The sequence below is a fragment of the Candoia aspera genome, chromosome 1, assembly GCF_035149785.1.
Source record: "Candoia aspera isolate rCanAsp1 chromosome 1, rCanAsp1.hap2, whole genome shotgun sequence".
Classification (NCBI taxonomy): domain Eukaryota; kingdom Metazoa; phylum Chordata; class Lepidosauria; order Squamata; family Boidae; genus Candoia; species Candoia aspera.
Window position 1 is genome coordinate 109,461,191 of NC_086153.1, and position 23,156 is coordinate 109,484,346.

General features: G+C 38.3%; 1 protein-coding gene across 2 annotated transcripts in view; it reads left to right on the forward strand.

The window, feature by feature from the left end:
- ASCC3 (activating signal cointegrator 1 complex subunit 3) overlaps window positions 1-23,156 on the forward strand; it is a 213,930-nt gene that overhangs the window by 12,561 nt on the left and 178,213 nt on the right. For both annotated transcript variants that reach the window (XM_063311715.1, XM_063311724.1), the window contains exons 4-7: window positions 3,920-4,040; window positions 4,883-5,090; window positions 6,248-6,389; window positions 8,542-8,667. In XM_063311715.1, the coding sequence (XP_063167785.1) occupies window positions 3,920-4,040; window positions 4,883-5,090; window positions 6,248-6,389; window positions 8,542-8,667 (597 nt within the window). The remainder of the gene's footprint in view (window positions 1-3,919; window positions 4,041-4,882; window positions 5,091-6,247; window positions 6,390-8,541; window positions 8,668-23,156) is intronic.

Consider the following 23,156-nt stretch of genomic DNA (forward strand, 5'->3'; position numbering starts at 1 on the left):
CCCTGCCGTACTCCTTTCCCAATCTTAAACCAGTCTGTTGTTCCGTGGTCTGTTCTTACTGTTGCTACTTGGTCGTTATACAGATTATTCAGGAGGCATACAAGATGACTTGGTATCCCCATACCACTAAGAACTTGCCACAATTTGTTATGGTCCACACAGTCAAAGGCTTTAGAATAGTCAATAAAACAGAAATAGATGTTTTTCTGAAACTCCCTGGCTTTTTCCATTATCCAGCGGATATTGGCAATTTGGTCTCTAGTTCCTCTGCCTTTTCTAAACCCAGCTTGTATGTCTGGCAATTCTCGCTCCATGAACTGCTGAAGTCTACCTTGCAGGATCTTGAGCATTACCTTACTGGCATGTGAAATGAGTGCCACTGTTCGATAGTTTGAACATTCTTTAGTGTTTCCCTTTTTTGGTATGGGGATATAAGTTGATTTTTTCCAGTCTGATGGCCATTCTTGTGTTTTCCAAATTTGCTGGCATATAGCATGCATTACCTTGACAGCATCATCTTGCAAGATTTTGAACAGTTCAGCTGGGATGCCGTCGTCTCCTGTTGCCTTGTTATTAGCAATGCTTCTTAAGGCCCACTCAACCTCACTCTTCAGGATGTCTGGCTCTAGCTCACCGACCACACTGTCAAAGCTATCCCTGATATTGTTATCCTTCCTATACAGGTTTTCTGTATATTCTTGCCACCTTTTCTTGATCTCTTCTTCTTCTGTTAGGTCCTTGCCATCTTTGTTTTTGATCATACCCATTTTTGCCTGGAATTTACCTCCAATGTTTCTAATTTTCTGGAAGAGGTCTCTTGTCCTTCCTATTCTATTGTCTTCTTCCACTTCTGTGCATTGCTTGTTTAAAAATAATTCCTTATCTCTTCTGGCTAACCTCTGGAATTTTGCATTTAATTGGGCATATCTCCCCCTATCACTGTTGCCTTTTGCTTTCCTTCTTTCTTGGGCTACTTCTAGTGTCTCAGCAGACAGCCATTTTGCCTTCTTGGTTTTCTCTTTCTTTGGGATGTATTTTGTTGCCGCCTCCTGAACAATGCTGCCAACTTCTGTCCAGAGTTCTTCCGGGACCCTATCTACTAAGTCCAGTCCCTTAAATCTATTCTTCACCTCCACTGCATATTCCTTAGGAATATTAGTGAGCTCATATCTAGCTGATCTGTGGATCTTCCCTAATCTCTTTAGTCTGATCCTAAATTGTGCAAGAAGAAGTTCGTGATCTGAACTACAGTCAGCTCCAGGCCTTGTTTTTACCGACTGTACAGATGTCCGCCACCTTTGGCTGCAAAGGATGTAATCAATCTGATTTCGGTGTTGTCCATCTGGTGAAGTCCATGTATAAAGCCGTCTCTTAGGTTGTTGGAAGAGAGTGTTTGTTATGCAGAGTGAATTGTCTTGGCAAAATTCTATCAGCCTGTGTCCTGCTTCGTTTTGTTCTCCCAGGCCATACTTACCTGTAATTCGAGGTGTCATTTGACTGCCCACCTTAGCATTCCAGTCTCCTGTGATGAAAATAACATCTCTTTTAGGCGTGTTGTCCAGTAGGTGCTGCAGATCCTCATAGAACTGCTCTACTTCAGCTTCTTCAGCATTTGTGGTTGGGGCGTATATTTGGATCACTGTGATGTTAGATGGCTTGCCCTGAATTCAAATTGAGATCATTCTATCATTTTTTGGGTTGTATCCAAGCACTGCTTTAGCCACTTTACTATTAATTATGAAGGCTACTCCATTTCTTCTGTGGTCCTCTTGTCCACAGTAGTAGATCTGGTGGTCATTTGATGTGAAGTGGCCCATTCCAGTCCATTTCAGTTCACGGACGCCCAGAATGTCTATCTTTAATCTTGACATCTCACCAATAACCACATCCAATTTGCCCTGGCTCATAGATCTTACATTCCAGGTTCCGATGGTGTGTTGATCCTTAGAACATCGGATTCGCCGTTCACCACCAGCACCGTCGGCCGCTAACCGTCCTTTCGGCTTTGAGCTAGCTGCATCATCACGTCTGGGGCTAGTTGAGCTCATCCTCTGTTCCTCCCCAGTAGCATTTTGACCATCTTCCGACCTGGGGGTCTCATCTTCCGATGGTATACCGACATATCTCTGGTTGTACTGATCCATTTAGTTTTCACGGCAAGAATACTGGGGTGGGTTGCCATTACCTTCCCCAGGGATCGCATTTAGTCTGACCTCTCTGTCATGACCTTCCCGTCTTGGGTGGCCCTTCACGGTTTAGCTCATGGCATCATTGAGGTGCTCAAGCTCCAGCACCACGACAAGGTAACGATCCTTTGCTGAAGAAGAACTAGTTACATTAGAGATAATATCAGAAAAGATTCTTGGAGGCAGAGTAAGCAGGTGAATAGCATTATTGGTGCTGGTTTGTGAGGAGGAGAAAATGACTAGATTTTGTTTTCTTCTTGATAGAGACTAATACAAATACCATTCTTTTAGTAAGTTTTCCTGTAATTTGTGTGCGTGTGTAGAATTGGTCTTTAATTTCTGATTCTCAATGTTCTTTTAATATCTGTTTTTAAAGAGGATATCAAGCTCTCATGGATTAATATGCTCTCATTATTATACTGATGTTTTTAACTCTGTTCACCATCCAGAGTTGCCCTAGCAAGATGGGCGGCCATATACTGTGAATAAAATAAATAAATGAACAATGCACTGTCTTCCTTAGTGCCCATAAAGGTTGGTATTCTCTCCAGAAACATCTCTCAAGCCAATTGTCCCACTAATTTCATATTATTTCTGAAAATAAAGCATTTATCTGAAATTGTTCAGTTAATTTTTTTTCTCTATCTTAGCTGAATTAAACCCAAACATCAAGCAAGTGTTTTTGCTCATGTTCTCCACTCCTCTTTGCTATCCTAACCTCTGTTGCCCTCTTGATTTCCTACCCCATATTTTCCCCAGGAGGACCTCTTTTTCTGCAAGTTATTTTTTATATTGATGACAGTGTCTAGTAACAATAGCAACCATGCTGTCCAATTGTCTATTTGTATCTGTGCAAGAAAGTTTCCATAAACCTTAGCAATTATTTTCCTTTCTTAAGCCAAGTGAGTTTTAAATTGAGCGCATTGCAGTGTTTAAGGCTTGTTACCAGTAATGGGAAATATATCCAATTTCAGATTAACTGTCTGGATCATTTGACATTTGTGTGTATGTATGTGTGTGTCTGTATATATGTATACATAAATAAATGGAGAGCACTTACTGAATCATTCTATAGGATGTATGGCTGTGTCTCTTCTTGCAAGTGATATCAGAGGATACTAGAGTGTATTGTGTGGCAAATTGTGTACAGAGATATTTCTTATTGAACTATAAACTGTTGTGCATTGCCTATTAGGTTTGCAATTTCTTATAAATTAGTTTTGTGCTGTTCAGCAAGTATGATTGATAGTATGATAATTTATTTTTTTCAATAATGACTTGATTAATTTGAATTCATCTCCCAGTGTTTATAAGAAGACTTGTGTGAACTTGAGCTTCCATATGTGAGTCATGTTCTGAATTGGATTCTGCATAATATCCCTCATAGGCAATCATTTTTGCAAGTGTTGATAGCAGTAGCTGTCTGCTCAGTGCGTTCATTCTGCTTGATGCTGAAATGAATCTATATAAATATAAGGAAATGGGCTCTCTTAATCAGCTCTTGATCCTTTGTAGGTCATCCCCTAATGTCACTAGTAGAATTTTATAGTATCTTCATGTGCCTGGAGCGCCATATATAATGGCAAGTAGGAGAAACTCTACATGTTTTTCAATTGTTGAACATAGTGCCTTCAGATTGTAAATATGCAGACTTTTGTGAATGGACTGTATCAACAAAAATGATAAAATCACATTTTCCTTTTCTTTTTTTTTTCTTCCCCCCTCATGTTCAGCTGTTTGAATTACTAGGACCTGAAGGATTTGAATTAATAGAAAAGCTCCTGCAGAACAGAATTACCATTGTGGAGAGATCTTTCTCTGGGCCAAATGATTATAAGCTACAATCTTTACAAGGTAAGTATCAATACACAAGACTTTACATAGCAGTATAGCTAATGTCTTTCTTTAAAAAAAATCATTTTATAAATTATAGTGAGATTAGTAAATACAAAGATTTAAAATGCATAGTTAATTTCTTCCTTAAATAATTTTTTTAAAAACACCTTTTTGAGATGTATTGTTTTAAAAAACAGGTGGATATGATTGTGGATATAGTTTGATTTCATTTTTCTTTGGGAGATGATCCATCAAAATGCTCCAAACACTCAGAATCTATGATAATGCAATTTGCCTTACACCAACATTCCAGAATAATCCGTTTTAAAATATATCACTATGATATCTCAGTCTATGTAAAAGAATCACATTTTTGAGATGGGTGGCTATATAATTTTGATAAATAAATAATAAAAGCTTGTACTATAAGTGAGGATTAGACAACAAATACAAATATCTTCCAAAGTAGCTGACCTTAATACAAAAATCGAATTAAGCATTTAATAGCCTGAATTGAAGTTAGCTCTATTGAAATATGCAAGGATAGGTGGGGGAATGAACTCTCAGTACGTTAGTTTAGGCAATAAAGGTTCTCTGGGTATTTTATAGAAAGCAGCTTTGCTATTCTATACCTGCTTCTTTTTCAGGGTTAGACTGTATTTTGATAATGGGATCTCCTTGTTTCTATGCTATTTTGTACAAGGAAATCTGAAAAACAACTGGTATATTAATTTTTTGCAAGCTTCTAGTTGATTTTAAATACTTCTTAAAACAACTTTTAAGCCTTCACAGTCTTGTTCAGAACCAAGAGTGCAGAGAACAGGAATCTGTAAATAGCTGAGTGTGTTTCTATGTTGTAGAACAGTGCAGAAAATTGACAGGAGAAAATTCTAAGCCCAACTATGGCTGCCAAGTCACCATTCAGTCTGAACAAGAGAAGCAGCTAATGAAACTATATCGCCGTGAAGAAAAACGAAATGCCAGGCGAGAAAAACGAACTGGGGATGAAGGAGAAGTTCTTGTTGATACGGGAATCTCCTTTGATCCAAAGGAGCTACGGATGCAAAGGTAAGAAATGCCATTGTAATGTCATCCTTGATGTTTACCAAGCATTTACTTTTCCTTAATTTGGCTCTAGCAATGAGAAAGTTCCAACTTCAAGTCAAATTCTAATAAAACTACAGACTATTTCTGGGTTGGGAAATGTTTCTCTCTCTAAAATATTCCACACCGATTCCAAATTGTTATTGTATAATGGAGTGGTAGGAAAAGGTAGAGAGGTAGACATTAAGCTATACTGTGGTTTACCTGGTTTTGACTTAGCATGAACCCAGCCATTGTGACATGATTTATGGCTTAATGTGTGTATGAACTTGGTCAATACCAAAATAGAAGGTATGCAACCACATACCTTGGTGGCCTTTGAAAATGCTATGTGGGGACAGTAGGGACTATTCCATTCCCTACTTCTGGTAGGAAATGGAATATTCTGAAAGGCATGAATAGGCGGTCAGTTTGAATGATTCCTCATTAACCCTTTTTTAATGTTATGAAAAATAATGTAACTTTACTCATGTTTAGGGGGAGTGCAATAAGCACATTAGCACTCTCCCTTCATGTAATCCTCCTTTATATTATAGGCATATAATAGAAAGGATGGAGGAACTTATCTGTGAGAACTTTCCACATGAATGGAAAGGACTTTCCACCCTGATTTTTCAGTGTCTTCAGTCATGTGATAACTGTCATCAGTTGAAGCATTTCTGCCATAGACAAGCATCCTCTACATATGGGTAGAGAAGTAACTACAGTAGTGCTATTGTCCTCACTCCCATTACACATGAGTAGAATTTTTATAATATCCCAAGAGGCTGTTTTTGAAAATTCAACATATATCTTTTATTATTTATCTATATGTATATATCTATATACTGTACCTATGCATAATTATATAGGTTTTTGTTTGTCTGAAGATGATAAGTGAGAGTTGTTCCCCATTTCTTCTTCCCTAAAAGTGGCCATCATGAATAATGTTAATGTGGGCAAAGACTTACTTGCTTAACCAAGGAGTGTTTGAAATGTAAGGCTGCCCTGATGCCCAGTAGGAAGTTCCCTAACCCTAATGTTGAATTTGCTTAGTATTTGTAACAGTTGCCATGACATCACTGCGTTCTGCGATGAGTTCCTGTGGGCCACACTTTTGGTGTTTTCTTTTGTGATTACAGAGAACAAGCACTTTTGAATGCTCGTACAATGCCAGTCTTAGGCAGACAGCGAGACATGGAATTTGAAAAAATTCATTACCCGCATGTTTATGACTCACAAGCTGAAGCTAGGAAAACATCAGCTTTTATTGGGGGATCAAAGGTATGCCTTTGCAGTTTGCTTCTGAGTAATGAATTAAAGTGAGCTTCCTTAGAATAGTTTAAGACATTATTTTCTTATTCTGAGAAGGTGATTTTTGTTCCCACTGCTCCCCCCGCTGCCCTTTTGATAGGTACTTGGATATTTTCTCATCATGGTGAGAAATGTCAATCACTTGGCCCTAAAGATATCTTAAAGAATTCACTGCCATTAGTTCCATGAAATAGTTTGGGGGCTTGGGTGACTTTTACTATATTCAGCTGTTTTTTTATTGAAATATTGAAATCCTTTTATTGGCAAGAACATATATTAATGGACCACCCAGGGGGTGAAAGATGTTACTTCAAGTTATAAATTAGATCTGCTCTTGAATAGAACTATATTGTACCTAATGGCTCTCAAGTTACAGAATGTTAGGTATTCTCAGCTGAAACAATGGGAAATGAATTCATTCATTTGTTACAAATCTCTGGGCCATAGATTTAGAATTTCATGTTGCATATTAATTAGGAATCTAAAAAAGTCATAACTAGATGGTAAAGCAAGTCATAACACCTGCCTTTTCTATTCCTCATTGTTTCATCATGATAGGAGACTGGAAAAATACATTCACGATACTTCCCTTTTCTTTCTTCTGCATGATGTTTATCTAACCCTCCACATTTGTTTTAATCATGGTGTAATATTTATCTGTGTTATAATGCTGATTATAGTTAGTGTTGAATTAAGTTTTGAAGCTGGTTGCAAACTTTGTTTTACTCATTGATGCAGATGTTTCTTTATTATGGTGCAGTATGAAGGGCAAGGGGGAAAAAACATGTTAAATAAAAGTAGGAGGGAGGCAAGAAACTTGAAAGACATGTTTAACTAAAAGCTTTGTGGAAGTACTCTAATATTTTGTTGAGCAGTCCCTCTAGTCTTCTGTATCTAAATAAGCTTACAGCCACATCATTGACATTTTTGGTTGGTCTGAGGAAAGAGTCCCTCTCTGATCACATACCTTGCCATTCTACTGACAGGTCAAATAATATCTTGAAGCAAACAGTACAAAACACGCAGCCTTATTCTTACCAAAACATATTTGACTGGATAACCTAAAACCATCTGCAGCCAGTGCCCCTCCAGATGTGTCAGAACTGTTAAGTCTTAAAATTCCCTGCTGTCATGCCCTTGTTGGGAGTTACAATCTCTGTCTTATACAGAGGAAGGCTGGTCTTAAAAGTGATCTATAATCTACTACAATAATACGTTAAAATGGTGTGCAATAGAAATGGAATCATGTGATTTCCCCCCCCCCCCAAACAGGCTTGTTATTTTCTTGACTGCTTGCCATGATTTTTCCCACTCCTGAGCAGATAGTGGAAAGGCCATCTTAAACAGTCAAATTTACAAGCAGGAACTTGGCTTTAGTTTCATTAAGTGGAGTACATAATGACATATACATTCAAATTACTGTATTCCAAACGTTTTCTGATTTTTCTCTCTGCGATGACTGGAACACTTGAGCATTCACTCAATCACGACTCATAAGCTTTTGCTTATAAATCTATTTAATGAAGCGAAGTGTCCAGTACAGAGAAAAAGTTGCAAATGGAATTTTCTGAGCGTTTCTACATTTTAAAATCACAGTAACTTCAAATTCCACCCCCCCACTGCCCTCTTAGGTATGTGCCCCCTCCTTCCCATGCCAGCATCTGGCTGTAATGGTTCTTCCAAGATGACCTTGGTGCAAGGAGCAGCTAGCCCAAACCAGATGATTCCCACTCCATCCATGCTCCCCCTCCCAGCTGCCTGCTGGTCGACTCGCAAGTTGACACCGGTTGCTGGAAGATGGATGTGAGTCCGATAAGATGTTCTGTGAACATTTGATTGGGAAGCCTGACATACTCTTTTTTTAAAGAGACAGATTGAATCTCACTGTAGAATTGGGAAACGTATCTCGAAGACCAGAAATATTAAGTGGAGTGAGTTAACTTTAATGGAATTCCAAAGACTTGTTTTGTCCATTTTTAGAAATCTCTGCCTGTTTTAGATTATGTTTAAACTGATTCCTAGTTTGCTAGCTGTTTATGGAATGAGATGCAATTGTTCTATGTCCAGTTCGTTACTTTAAACTACTTTTTCCCCTTCCGTTTCTTCTATTTAATTTTTACAGATGCTTCTACCAGAAGCTATTGAGAGAGAAAATAATAAAATGTATGAAGAAGTAAAGATACCTCACAGTGAACCAATGCCAATGGGATTAGTGGAAAAGCCAGTTTATATAAAGGATTTAGATGAGGTGAGAAGAACTTAACTTCTTAATTTCTGCTCTGAAGCATTTGTAGAAGCTTCAGCATTTTATTGTTCTACAATATAAATATTGAGACAGCAGTATGGAGATGAAGTAAAATTGTTGTTGTTAAAATTAAAATTAATTAAATAATGAATAATTAAATTTCTTTATAATAAATACATTTCTTTTAATTTAAAGATCTTTTTAAAAATATTCATAAACATTATATATTGCTTAGAAATAATGCACATAGTAGGTATATCTTATCCAAGATGGAAAATATAGGATGGAAATGCACAAATGCTTTGTAGGCCAAAAGTGACAACATTGAGACTGCTATATGTACTCCTGAATTTTCCTCTCTGTACTGCTTTGTCATCCTGCAATTACACTAGGAAAGAGGATATGTGAACTCCCTTTTTCGTCATGGGGGGCGGGTGCTGAAGAGATCACATGTGACCTTTTCAGGATTGGAAATAATGTACAGATTTGTTTCTCTTTACCTGAAAACCTTGACCTGTCCTACATTCTTAGATACAGGTAGCCCTCGTTTAATGACCACACATCCAGCAACCGTTCGAAATTACAACGGTGCTGAATGAGTGGTACTTACAACAGGTCCTTGAAGTTCCAGGTGTTCCAGTACCCCCATGGTCACATGATCACAATCTGGGCACTTGACCACTGGCTCACATTTACAACAGTTGCAGCATCTTGCGGTCACGTGATCACCATTTGCAAACTTCCCTGCCAGCTTCCCACAAGCAAAGTCAATGGGGAAGCTGGCAGGGAAGGTTGAAAGTCACTCCAGTAAGTCATTCACACACTGTGGAGTCCTTAGTGCTCTCTGAGCCTTGTTGTTTTCTTGCAGACATTTCATTGCCAGACTAGTTAACATCTTCAGTGTGAAAAGGGAGTCAGCCTTGCTCTCTGTTTATATGCCGTAGTTTGTCCAGCTTGTGTTGGTGGAGGTGTTGTTCTCTCCTTGGGAGTTCCTTGATTGGGCTCATGCACTCCGCTGCCCAATAGCAGCCACCCCCTGCCCTGCCATGCTCACGCCATGCAGCCATCCGAGCACGCTCCTCCGCCTGGCAGCAACCACTTACCTACCTGCCAGACTGCTTGCAAACCACCTGGGACTCACTTAACAACCCACGATCCTCATTTAATAACAGCAACGAGGACTACTTGGATTGCCGTCACTGAGTAACGCTGTCATGTGATGTCACGCTTTATGACTGCATCACTTAGGGATGAAAATCCTAGCAGTCCCCATTGCCATCATTTATATTTATTTTTAAAATAAAATGTCCTTGGAAATTTTGCATGCTAAGTTTCTGAAACCTTATTTTCTTGGATCATGTAGTCTTAAAAATATTCAAAATGCTTATGCAGTGCTTTCAGGTTGTGCCTGGTTGTTGTTTTTACTTCAAAAGTTGCATTGCAAACTGACATTAAAATAATAAACCTTGTGTCCCAATTTCTTACCTAGTTGAGTTGTCAGATGTTTTCCAAATATGGTGATAGATATTACCAAACAGGGCTGTGGGGAAAAATATGTTCAGATTTTAATTTTAGCTGTTTTCTGTTTGGAAGAGGTGTTTGAAAATATCAACCTAACATTAGACTATTTTAAATGTGAGGGGCAATACTTTGTATAACTAATACTAAGGTCAGTTTTTTTCAACTTGGTGTCTTTCAGATGAGTTGGTGTATAGTTCCCATCATACTTAGCAGTATATTTGTGTATGTGTATAACATGCACTCTACCTATGGGTAGCTTTACACAGATACTATTCCTATGAATAAATAATGCACACTCCTTTTATCCCATTTATAGTACTTATTGAGCAATATAGGCAGCACAAATGCATGGGTTAGAACATTATTGCATAAATATTCTCAGTACCAGAAAAAATGCATGAAACATGTTTTAGGAACAAAATTGTATAAACATGCTATCAAATAAATATTAAGTAAAGGTGGAGAAAGCATAATTTCTGTTAGTATATTAACTTAATGTTCTAAACATAAGCAAAAGAAAGAAAGGTATAGTGACGTATTTGCCATAGAGTATTCACAGCTTTCTGAAGTTGTAATTTTGTTGAGAACAGTCTTAATGTAAACTACTTTCAAAATAGATAAGAATCTCCATTTCTACAGTATATCAGACACACAAATCTAATGTTCTAACTTCTGGATCCACATGTACCTGCATTCACATATCACACAGTGACAAGATTTTTTAAACCATAGTTCATTGAACAAGCCATTATGGCCTGGCTCTCACAGAATACTACATTATAATGCATAGTTTTGCATATCATAATAAGCCAAAAGCAAACAAATCCTCTGGAACAGTGCAGTTGAGCAATATCCATTAAATGACTCCTAATTATGTGCATATTAGAGCAAAGCAGTGAAAGGGTAGTTCGTGTTCCTGTAGGCAGTATACCTTACAGCAGCCATCTGCCACTAACGTATATAGGAATTATATGGGGGTCTCTTGAGCAAGTCGAGTGTAGAAAGTAAGAAATATCAGCATTAGTGACTATAGAGAATTTCCTTGTGTATTTTATTTAAGAAAAGCATCAATTATATAGACTTTAAATAAACCAGTTAAGTGGGCCTTGCCAATAGAATCTGGGGGCTGAAAATCATCTACATTATTTTAGCCATGATATTAATTACCATGCAGAAAGCTTCAATTTAAATTATTGATTTTAATCAACCCTTTTATCTGTACGTCGGTTAAACACAAAAGGTACACTGCATGATTTATTCAGCTGAATAAGGCTTTGGTCTCTTCTTACCATGTTGATATAATAGCACAACAAAAAAGGCATAACTCTCTCTCTATTTAGAATCTTCATTTTAAAATATATTGTGGCTCATCATTTTATAAAATAGTTCAAGAGAGTAAATATAGAATATCTATATCTTTTGGAATTTCTTGTCTCAGTGGAAGTGCTTGAAACAATGTCCTAGCCCATGTATTTGTGGAGAAATTCCTGGAATAGAAATTTCTCTACAACTGAGAAATAAGTCTGAAGATTTAGTTTTCTGGCCATTTCCCAGCCATACTGAAAGACCAGCTCCATCCTTCATTTCCTTCTCCCCAATCTGTATCCAGCTGGTCACTTTATAGGCATTACAGTTTTAAGTGTAAGGATCAGTGCCAGTGTATATTTTATCCTCCTCTTTCCTCATACTTTTTCACCCTCTTTGTCATGGTTTTAGACCTGCAGGCAAGGTTGGTGGTGGTGGTGGGGTGTCAGTGATTGTAAGTTTTGAACGTCTTTTTGGCAGTGGAGCAGGATTAAAATTCTAGGAAGGAATTTAAGACCAGGACATAATTCAAAACACGTACTTCTCAAATATTGGCAGGATTGTTTTGAACTTAGAGCAGTCTACTATAAAAAAGGAAGAAGGTAATAAAGTAGAAATAGAACAAGTCTCTCCAATACTGAGCTTCTCCTTCATTGCCCCCATCATTGGCCTTTTGGGGCTTCCTAAAACTGGCATTTTTTGACTTTGGAAGTCACTCAGTCTCTGATCTATGGTCTCTGGATTTCACCAGAGGATTTCACCTCAAAGGTGGATGATAGGTCCAGGATGAAACTCCTGGAGCTGAAGAATAGTTGCTAAAGCATTTACAATTGGTGTTCTGATTGTTGCTGTTGTGTCAAATGCCTAGATATCATTCTTCTCTATAGTTCTCTCAATTTACACTTAAGTTAAACTAGTCACCACATGTGGGATAAGACATACAAGCTGGGTATGTAGAATTTATGTAAAAAAATACCGTCTTCTGAATATTGCTGTAGGTGAGATTGCATGTTTATTGCTGACAACTATCCATGAATTAGGGGCATTTTCACTTGCAATTGGCTGCATAATGGCTACACACATGTGGGGAAACTATTTTGTTATGTGTGCAAGGGAGTAGTCTTTACCCATAGAAAGTGTTCAAATATCATGTTATTGTTGGCAGATGCTGGGAAAGCCTTTAGCCCAGGAGAGGTCAAAAAAGTCACACACCAAGCATTTCTATAAAAATAATTTATTTACAGAAAGCAAAACAAAAACAAAACATATTTAAAGGACTTAGCTCCCTTTGGAGCAAGCCTTGCTCGGCTACATTGCCGGCAGAGGGCAAAGAGGAAGTGAGAACAAGTCCCGGCAGGTTTCCTCCCCCCCCAGGTGATTTGCATGAAGCACGTGAGAGGAGACAATCTAGCCCAAATGATTAGGCACATATAGCAGTCTTAATCTGTTAGTAGGAAAACCTCAACAGTTATGTCACAATTTAACCATGATCTGCTGAACAACCCACAGTCAGCTAGGTTCACACAACATGTTAGGCCATAATGACCTAGTGTGATATTTGAATCCAGTTATAGTGTGGAATAACAATTCATATTTAAAGGGTTTATGTTGGTAACGGTTATGAAGAACTGTGAATGACATCTATATGACACTGTCTTCGCAAACTTATTTTGATGCTTAAATTTTCTGGAGTTTAAAACATTGATACTTCATTTTCATTCAGTTGAAACAATGGCTGTATCTTATGAAATTAAGTTCATGATTTCTAAATACAAGTTTTGTGTAATTTCTACTTCAGGAACTTTAGTTTGTCTTTTTCCATATAATTACCAAGTAACAACTAGAATTTGAATACTGTTATTAACTAGAGTTAAACTTTTGTGATAAAATGGCATACATAGTGAAAGTTACAGAAGCAGATAATTATTTTGAGTTTTACGTATTATAAATCTGCTCTGGGTATGAATAAAGCAGTGCCCTCCTTTTGTCAGTGTTAGGCATTAACAGAATACATATTATGTGTCCCAGAAACACGTAGACAATAATTAGGAAAAACAGTTCCGTCAGCCACCCCACCCAAAAGCTGTGATATCTGAAAATTTGCTTGTTGGAATGGTAGAAATGAAAAAATGCAACTTCTCTAAAAACTTTAACTAGAACTAGGCTCAAATGTGCATCACACAGTGCCTCGTGTGGTGCAGAGTGGTAGGTGGCAGTATTGCAACCAAAAATTCTCTCCGCAACCCGAGTTCGACCCCAGCGGACGCTGGATTCTTGGGTAGCGGCTCAGGTCGACTCAGCCTCCCATCCTTCCGAGGTCGGTAAAATGAGCACCCAGCTTGCTGGGGAAGGTGACAACTGGGGAAGGCAATGGCAAACCACCCTGCTATAGTCTGCCAAGAAAGCGTTGTGAAAGCGGCGTCCCTCCAAAGGGTCAGACATGACTCGGTGCTTGCACAGGGGCCTTTCACCTCTCACAGGCTCAAATGAGTTTTGTTTGCATACCCAAAGAGCAACCTGCCATAATTCTGTCCTACTATTCAACAGGCTGCAGAAGAAATAACAGCATTATTTTGGCATTTGGGGAGCTGTCAGAATGCGACTTCACATTCTATTAGAAGAGTGTAAATTAAAGATTTCACTTACACCATTTGTCCCCCAAATCATACGAGGTGACAATGCAAATAGGTTATAATGATTTTTATTTTTGGCGTTCCACCAAATAAATATGGGAGTTTGAAAAACAAAACACAGAATTTCTGAAACTTTATATTAAAGCTAGAGAAGTTCCACTAGTATGAAAAGCTTAAGCTACCAGTAAAATAAAATATAAGGCCTGGGGAGGAAACAAAGTATTTGCTTGGTGCTGGAAAGGCCTCAGATAAGAGGTATATTCTGTAGCAAGGATGCTGCTATAAGAACAGAAGTTCTGTGCCAATTAGCTTAGTTTTTGCCCTGGATCAATTAGTGGAAAACTTAAAAATGAAAGAATCAGCATGGCTTCTGCCGATGTTTAAATCCTGGCTTACTAAACTTTGAGGGTGTTGGCAAGTATTTAGTAGGCGTAATCTGGTAGATGGCTGTTTTGTTTGGGGGTTTTGAAAAGCTTTTTCACAGTACCACATCAGAGACATCTAAAGAAATTTAATCATGGGCAAGAGGAAGGATCCCATTTTAAATAAATCAGATCCCTTCTTTTACCTCATGATTGTTAAGGCCCCTGAAAAGTGGCATTTTGACCTTTTATAAATGTCTGGATGTAAGGAGTGAGCAGTGAAGTGTCAAAGTTTACATATCCCAACTTTAGAGAGGGTAATTAAAACAAGTGATTGCAAAAATGGATTTTCCTCATTGGAGATAATGGCATTAGAATTACAAACATAAGGTAAACATAACCAAGTGTGAAGTGATGCACATGAGGCTAAATTTTCACAGTTTGACAAATACGCTAGCGGAATCTCAGCTGTGGAGGTGTACAGCTTGATCAAAACATCAAGTGACATTGAGAATGCTGTGCAAAAGGTACAGTAGATTTGAGATTCTTAGGACAGAAGCTAAAAAATAATGGCACCTGTATCACTGTCCCTATACATATACATATACATGAGGTCCTCACTTGAAAGAGTTTGTACAGTTCTAAAACTGGATAGGATGCCTACTAAGGAAGCCAGAATAATCTAAGGTGTGGGAGAACTTTTCAGGTGAAGAAATATTAATTATTTGATGAGAGTTAGCATAAGGAAAAAGGCAAATAAGGACAGAGCATGGTAGAGGTATATAAAATTATGCATAGTATAGCAAAAGAGCAACTCTGAAGTCATTCTATCAAACTGAACGTTGGGAGAGTCAGGATAGACAAAAGGAATCACTGTGAGCATAGCTCAGATGTGGCATTTCCAGCCCTACTTTGGACCATTTCAAAACTGAAATAGACAAATGTATGGAATACAAGGCTAAAAACTTTAGTCTTGATGACTATTTGATGAACTACTTCTGTTCTCAGAGGCATTTGCCTTTGGGTATCAACGGTTGAAAAACCATCAGCAGAGCATCATTGGTCTTGTGATTACTCTTCTCATCTTCTCATAGGCCTTTGTTTCTCCTTGAGGGGAACAGAATATCAGATTAGATAGGTGCTTGGTATGATCCAGCCAATTGCTGCTGTTACAGCAACATCATTCCTGGCTGTACTGTGAGAAGTTTGTCATTTCAGTAATATGGTATAAATAAATTGTGTGTTTGTGTGTACGTATACATATAGCAAATATACCACAAAAAACTATGCAATGCCACAGTATATGCTTGAATAATATGTTGCATTGTATTTCCAAAATGCCTGAATGTCTGCGAGAAAAAAGTAGTCTGGCAAAGGATGCCAGCTGCCTCGAATAAAAGAAAACTCTGCTCAGTTGCTGAGGGAGTAGGGCCAGCTGCATGTATAGAAACTGTGTATAAAACACTGTTCTTTTGCTTACCAGGTTAACGGGTTTTACTTATAATGTTATGGAATAACCAGTGTCAGTAAACTGAAAAATGTGGATTGCTTAATAATGTATTTGTTTAAATATTCTGTTCCAAAAGAAAAGGGGGAAGAAACAGTAAATCATACTGATAATTAGTAACCAGCAGTCTCTTCTAAATATGCTTACTCAGAAAAATATGCATACTCAGGTGCATGAGTTCTGCATGATTTTTCCCTTAAGTACATTTTTAATATGAATATGAAATATTTAATTGTACTGTTCATGTTTAAAATGCCTGCATTTTTGAGTGTCCCAAATGGCCATTGCTAAAATTGTGTGGTGCTTTTTGATGTCTGGAGACTAAGGTCCTAAGAGTATCCATAAATTGTTCAGGTAGTACAATGCTGGGTGGCTTCCTGGACTTCCAGAGCATTTTTTTTTAAAGAATCTAAGGGGTGCTAAATAGACATAGATTATTTAAAAAATCTCTGCAGGTTTTGAATTTTAAGTTTGTCTCTTTGAGGTTCTGTTGCACAAAGTGCTTCAATCTTCTGTGACTGCTTTCAACTTCGTTGTGCTATTTTCCATCTACCCAAATTCCCAGATATTATGAAGTCAGAATTATGGAGTGTGTTTAGTATGTTTTGAATAATGGAGTTCAGTTCTACTGGGCACATCTATCTAGCAATGTAGCCTTTGGGGCTCTCTACTAAATTGGGTTATGTAGATTTGATGTAGGTTTGATGTTGTTTAGAGTTTTGTGACTACCATTCCAGTAGACTGATGGCGAATCTAGAGCCAGGGATTCCCTGTAGCTAGGGCTATATGGATTGTGTAGATAGAATCCAGTGCTCAGTGTGTCCTCAAATGTGTTGGGAACAGACTTTTAAGGGAGATGTTGAAGAAGTGTTCAATGTTTTTGTGTGTGTGTGATGGAATGGTACTCATACAACATGGGGTTCTATCTTGTATGATTCGGGTGAAAGTCTAGAGGTTGGTTGATAGCATTCTTCTAACAGTTTTTACACACACACACACACACGTCATTAATAGTCTTTTACTCTAGCTAGCTATTGTATGAAATAACTTGAGAAAAACAAGCTGTGTTAAAACAGAGCTCATGACATTAATGTTTATTCTTGGAATAATGTTCTTTGTATTCACAGTTGTCTCACTCCTCCTTGACGGGTTAACGTTTATTACCTCTGTCAGCTATAATTACCCTTTAAAATAGACTTTGTCAGTTCTGCCCCCTTTTTGTTAAATAGATACTGTAGCACCAAGCTTGAAGGAGGTGGTTTATCTCCTATCATAGGAAAACAGGCAAATTAAATATGTACTCTGAAAATCATTATTCGGTATGTGTGGGGATCCCAAAAGTGGTAAGATCATTCAAGGCTTTAATCGTGACTCATGCACAGACAGCTGGAAGCTGCACCATTAGTATGCCTGTAGAGAAGGAAATCTTACTCTGGGCCTTTGTGCTCCACAGTTTTATTGCGCAATAAATACACACCAGTTGAACGCATTTTCTGCCAATTTTGCGCTTCTGTTGCTTATTATGTTTTCTAGGAACTCAAAGCATATTAGGAAAATTGGTTTCTTTCCTAGAAAACACACCTTCTGCAAATAAGCTTCCAGAACTGAGTGGAACGTAGCTCGCTGAGTATCACCACCACCTCTGTTGTGGTGAATATCATGACTCCTTTTATTGCCATCATCGTTTGCTTACACAGTATCTTGTGAGCTATAAAGTATGTGCTATGAACAAGTAGGGAATTCTAGGGAAGCTACTATCTGCAGGAGTGGCCTGATGTTTTATGCATGCTCAAATCTGTTTTTTAATATACAGCTTTAAACATTATGCACTCTTTAACTCTGTGTGTCTCTGAATTATTTATTTATTTATTTGATTTCTGTGGCTGCTCATCTCAGCGAGTGACTCTGGGCGGCTTACAACAATAAAACCATAAAACAATTAAAACAATTACAATTAAAACAGTTAAAATATAAAATAAATACAAAATAAATATACATGGCTGCCAAGTGAGCAATGCATGGATATTAATACAGCCAAGAGACAGGACCATCCACATGCTCGAGGCCCCAGGCCCAGGCACAAAGCCAGGTCTTTACGGCCTTACGAAAGGCCAACAGGGTTGGGGACATCCTAATTTCTGGAGGGAGGATGTTCCAGAGGGCAGGCGCTATGGAGGAGAAGGCACGCCTTCTAGTTCCCACCAACCGACACTCCCTGGCTGACGGGACCCGTAGCATACCCAACCTACTAGATCGAATTGGACTGGCAGAAACAACTGGGAGAAGGCGGTCCCTTAGATAACCCGGCCCCAAGCCATGAAGGGCTTTAAAGGTGACAATCAGCACCTTGAATTGCACCTGGAAGCACACCGGCAACCAATGCAGCTCATGTAGCAGTGGTGTTACATGTGTCGAGTACCTGACACAATTTACTATCCGTGCAGCTGCATTCTGCACCAGTTGAAGCTTCTGAATGCTCTTCAAGGGCAGCCCCACGTAGAGCACATTACAGTAGTCCAGACGGGAGGTCACGAGGGCATGAGTGACCGTGAGCAAAGCCTCTTGGTCTAGGAATGGGCGCAGCTGGCGCACAAACCAAAGGTGTGCAAAGGCCCTCCTAGCCACGGCTGCCACCTGCTCCTCAAGGATCCCCAGATTGCACAATGGGTCTGTCTGGGGCAGTGCAACCCCATCCAAGACCAGAGGTGGAAAAACCTTAGCACTGGGAGGCCCACCAACCCAAAGCCACTCAATGTTGCTTGGGTTGAATCGAAGCCCATTGCACCCCATCCAGGCCCTCACAGCCTCCAGGCACTGGGTCAGGACATCCACGGCATCACTCAGGCGGTCTGAGGTAGAGATATAAAGCTGAGTATCATCAGCATATTGATGGTATCTTACCCCAAGCCATCGGATCACCTCCCCCAACGGTCTCATGTAGATGTTAAATAGGAGAGGGGAGAGAACCGAGCCCTGAGGCACCCCACAAAGTAGGGGACGTGGGCTGGACCTTTCCCCCCCTATCAACACCGACTGGAACTGACCCCGGAGGAAGGAGGAGAACCAGCAAAATACTGTGCAGCCCACCCCCAACTCCCGAAGCCAGTCCAGAAGGATACCATGATGAATGGTGTCAAAGGGCGCTGAGAGGTCAAGAAGAGCAAGGATGGTCGCACTGTCCCCATCCCGCTCCCACCAGAGGTCATCTAAGAGTGCGATCAATGCCGTCTCAGTCCCGTAACCCGGCCTGAACCCTGACTGAAAAGGGTCCAGATAATCACTGTTTTTGCAACACAAGCAGCAGGGCTGTTTTCATCCAGTATAACAAAGCCTGACCTGTTTGCCATATTCATATGATTAGCTGGAGGGTGGTTAATTAGCTTTTTCCAGGCCCTGTCATGATCCAGAAATGCAACTGTTCACTAGTCAAGATTCCTTATTGTAAATGTGATGTTCTATAGATGCTAGGATCAAGCGAAGCAAATAGTTGTGTTCTCTTGGGTATCAATTAGGTAATATTAGTGTCTCTCGAAGTATTCTTTGAGTGCAAGACTTATTAGATCATTAAGTTATCCAGTGACTTAATAGGTTATTAAATTAATTTAAATGTACAGAAAGAAACCCTAATTCTAGTATAGTGCATTGAATTAGCATTTGCTTTCAGTATAGCTGATGCATACTCAAATTCTTTCTCAGGTACAGAATTCAGAACTAGTGTTTTTTTCCCCTAGTTTGTTTGGGTATTTTAACTTTTCTTTTTTCTTTTTGGTTTTCATTAAAACAGATGGATGTGAACCAGCAAGGCTTTTTTTCTTTATTGGAGACTATATCTTAGAAGTTAGATGATGGATCTAATATCTCAATTATAATAGCTAAATACTAAGATGATATAATCAAATGCTGGGGAAAATCACAGTTACTATGCTCTACAATATTCTATAAAATTTTCTAGAGCAGTTTATTTCAGTGTATTTTTCTCCAGATATCTTTAGCATCCATTGATCTCATTCCCTTAAGGCTTTGTGGCTGTGGCTCATGGGAGTTGGTCCAAGACAACCAAAAGGCAAAATTGGTGAAGCAATTCTAAAGTACCGACAACTGTCAGAAATAAATGCATGTGGTGGTTAAGTAGCAGGAATACTACTGTGTTGCTGTAAAATTAAATTAACAGTGATCTTACATCAATATAATTGAGGAACTATTTTCCAAGTTGCAAATAGATATGCTGATTCAAATCCTTGGAATTTTATATGCATATTAAGGGTTTTTTTAAAAGAAGCTCTTATTAATTACAGGAATAAAGAAAGAAGAAAAGATTTGTTTTTCTGCTCATTCAAGTATGTTATTCCTCAGCCAGGAATAACTAGTGGTAAAAGTTAAAGGACTACAAGGATGTTGAGTCATTGGGATGTTTTTGTTTGTTTAGGTTTAGCCCCAGTGCACTTTGGGTTTTATGTCCTTAGAAAATGATAAGCAAAGGAAAGGGTGTGCTTACTATTTCGAGAAGATGGTAGTATTGAGATAGGTGATGAGGAAAAGGCAAAGCTCTTACTAAATTGTTTCAGTCTTCTCCCTAATTGGACCTAAGCAGATAAATTGATAAAAGGAGGAAGTGCAATCTAAGGTAAGTTAAGAGATTATTGGGGAGCACCTGCCTTCCATGAATGAGTTTCTAGGATCATATCAGTTACATCTGACAATCTTGAAGAAGCATGTGAAGGTCATCTCAGAGCCACTTTCTCTGATTTTTGAGAAATCATGGAGGACAGGTAAATTGCCCAAGGATTTGAGAAGGGAAAATGTTGCTTTCTTCAAAAAGGAGGCAATAAAGACCAAAGTAACTATAGCTTAACCTTGGTCTGCTTGACATTATGCTGGGCAAAATTCTGTAATATATTATTAAGCAGTTGGTTTGTGAGCATTTAGAAAATAATTCGTTGTTTAGCAGGAGCCGCCATGGGGTTATCAATAACAAAGTGTGCCAAACCAACCTGATCTCATTTTTTGATAAGAGTTTAGCTGACTATGGGTATGTGTGGACATAGTATACTTTGCTGAAGTCAAAACATTTGACAAAGTCCCCATGAGATCCTAATAGAGAAGGTGGCAGAATGTGGGCTGGACTGTGCTACCATTAGATGGATACCAAGCTGATCAAATAGTTGTACCCAACAGGCGTACATTGATGGCTCTACGTCAAGCTGAAAGTGTTGAGTGGTGTTCTGAAAGTCTTTTCTGGATGTTTGTGCTGCTCAGTGTATTTAATAATCTACTGAGGCAAAGAAGCAGACTGAACAACTAGCAGTTTTCTTGCTAGGCTTTTGAACAACAGTCTTAAATTCTCCAGTGAATTTTGAGAACTAGTCAGAGTTGTTACTTGTGTCTTTTTCTTAATCTGTTTGGATTAAGGATAAGGATAGCAGTTTGTATAATAGCAATAACAATAATAACAACAACTAAAACAATCAGAATGAATTTCAGTTGTAATGGATTTTATTTAGTTGGCAGTTTTTTATTAAAGTTTGGTCTTTCCCTTGACAACTTACCCATTTAAATTTTTAATGATTGAGAGTCAACAAATAAAGTTTTTGATATTATTGGTTCTAATGGATTGACACTATTGTTGAAAACGCTGGCTTAGCAGTAGGATTCTATACTAATTCTGTGTAACCATTTATTAAAGTAGTTTTGAGGAAATGATTTCATGATATTTGTAAAAGTTTCATCCCAAATTGGAATTCTCCTTTCTAGACATATAGAAAGGGGGTCAGAATATGAAAGGAAAAAATAATAAAATACTATATTGTTATATTGCTCATAGGCATATACTCCCTGATAGTGTTATTATGATAGTTTATAAAAATAATGACATGTAACTTGGGAACTTGTGATTGACATTCAAAGTAATTTGAGATCATAGAAGTCAAGGAATTTATCCTTTTTTTTTTTTTAATTATTTTGGTCATACTTGCATTTTGTGTCTATTAATTGACCTGCTGGACCTGACCTTAAAATGTCTGGAATAATATGGAATGTTTTGTTTGTACTACTTAAATTACATCAGTGTGAAACACAACAAAATGTACGTATTCCAAAGTAATATCCTATGCTTTGTGATTTGTATTCCCAGCCATTCTGTCCATGTGCCTTTCATACCTCTTTTTGATTGCCTTGATCTTTCACAAATAGTATTGTACAGACACTGTTGCTTGTTGGGGCATTTGTGTCTGCCTTCTTAACTGCACATAATGTATGAGAGAAATACACAACTGTGTTTCTTTTTTCCTACAAGAGAGAATAGGTCGCAAGAGATAGTATGATATATGATATGGTAAACTGGAAAACTCATGATAGGGATTTTGAATTATGGTCTAGGTCCTGTGACATTTAACTACTGCACTTCACTGGCTACCCAAAGTTGAATTCCGGACAAAAGTTTCTTACTGACATACAGAAGTATGGGACTTCTGAAATAAGCTTTCGGGCAGTGCTTTTTAATAAGGCAATTTGAAATAAGCCTATTTTCCATTGTTTGTAGGTTGAGTCGTGGCAACTGGATTTCTTTCTTTTTGGTAGAAACGTTTCGCTGCTTGTCCAAACAGCTTTTTCAGTTTCTGCCAAAAAGATAAAAATTCAGTTGCTGTGACTCAGCCTACAAACAATTCCACCTGGATGACTGAGAATCTTCATTGACCTATTTTCCATAGTTCAATTTCTTTTTCTTCTACCTTTACAAGAAGGCATACAAAAATACAGAGGCCACATGCTAGTTTCTGTAGTTTAGAAAAATGATGATGAAAAATAGTAAAAGCTTTATAAAAAGGTAAATGATGTGGAGAAGTGGGTATATATTTTTTCTCTCAGTAGTTGAGGCTCATTAAGTAGCAGATTCAAGAAAGACAAAAAGTAAATTATTCACATATTTCTCCCACACGTAGATACACGTCCTGCCAGTGGGATCTCCCGAGTTATTTCAGAGTGTATCCAATAGATTAAGCGTTCAGGGGGCCCAGAAGGGAAGAAGGGTCGAAATCCTTGCTCTGTCTACCATTTAGTAGACTACCACTAAACACAAATTGGGATTTACCCCAGTATTTGCAGTTTGTTCCACAAATGCTGACAGGCATGACAGAGAAGCAAAGTATAAAATGTATGTGTGCATGT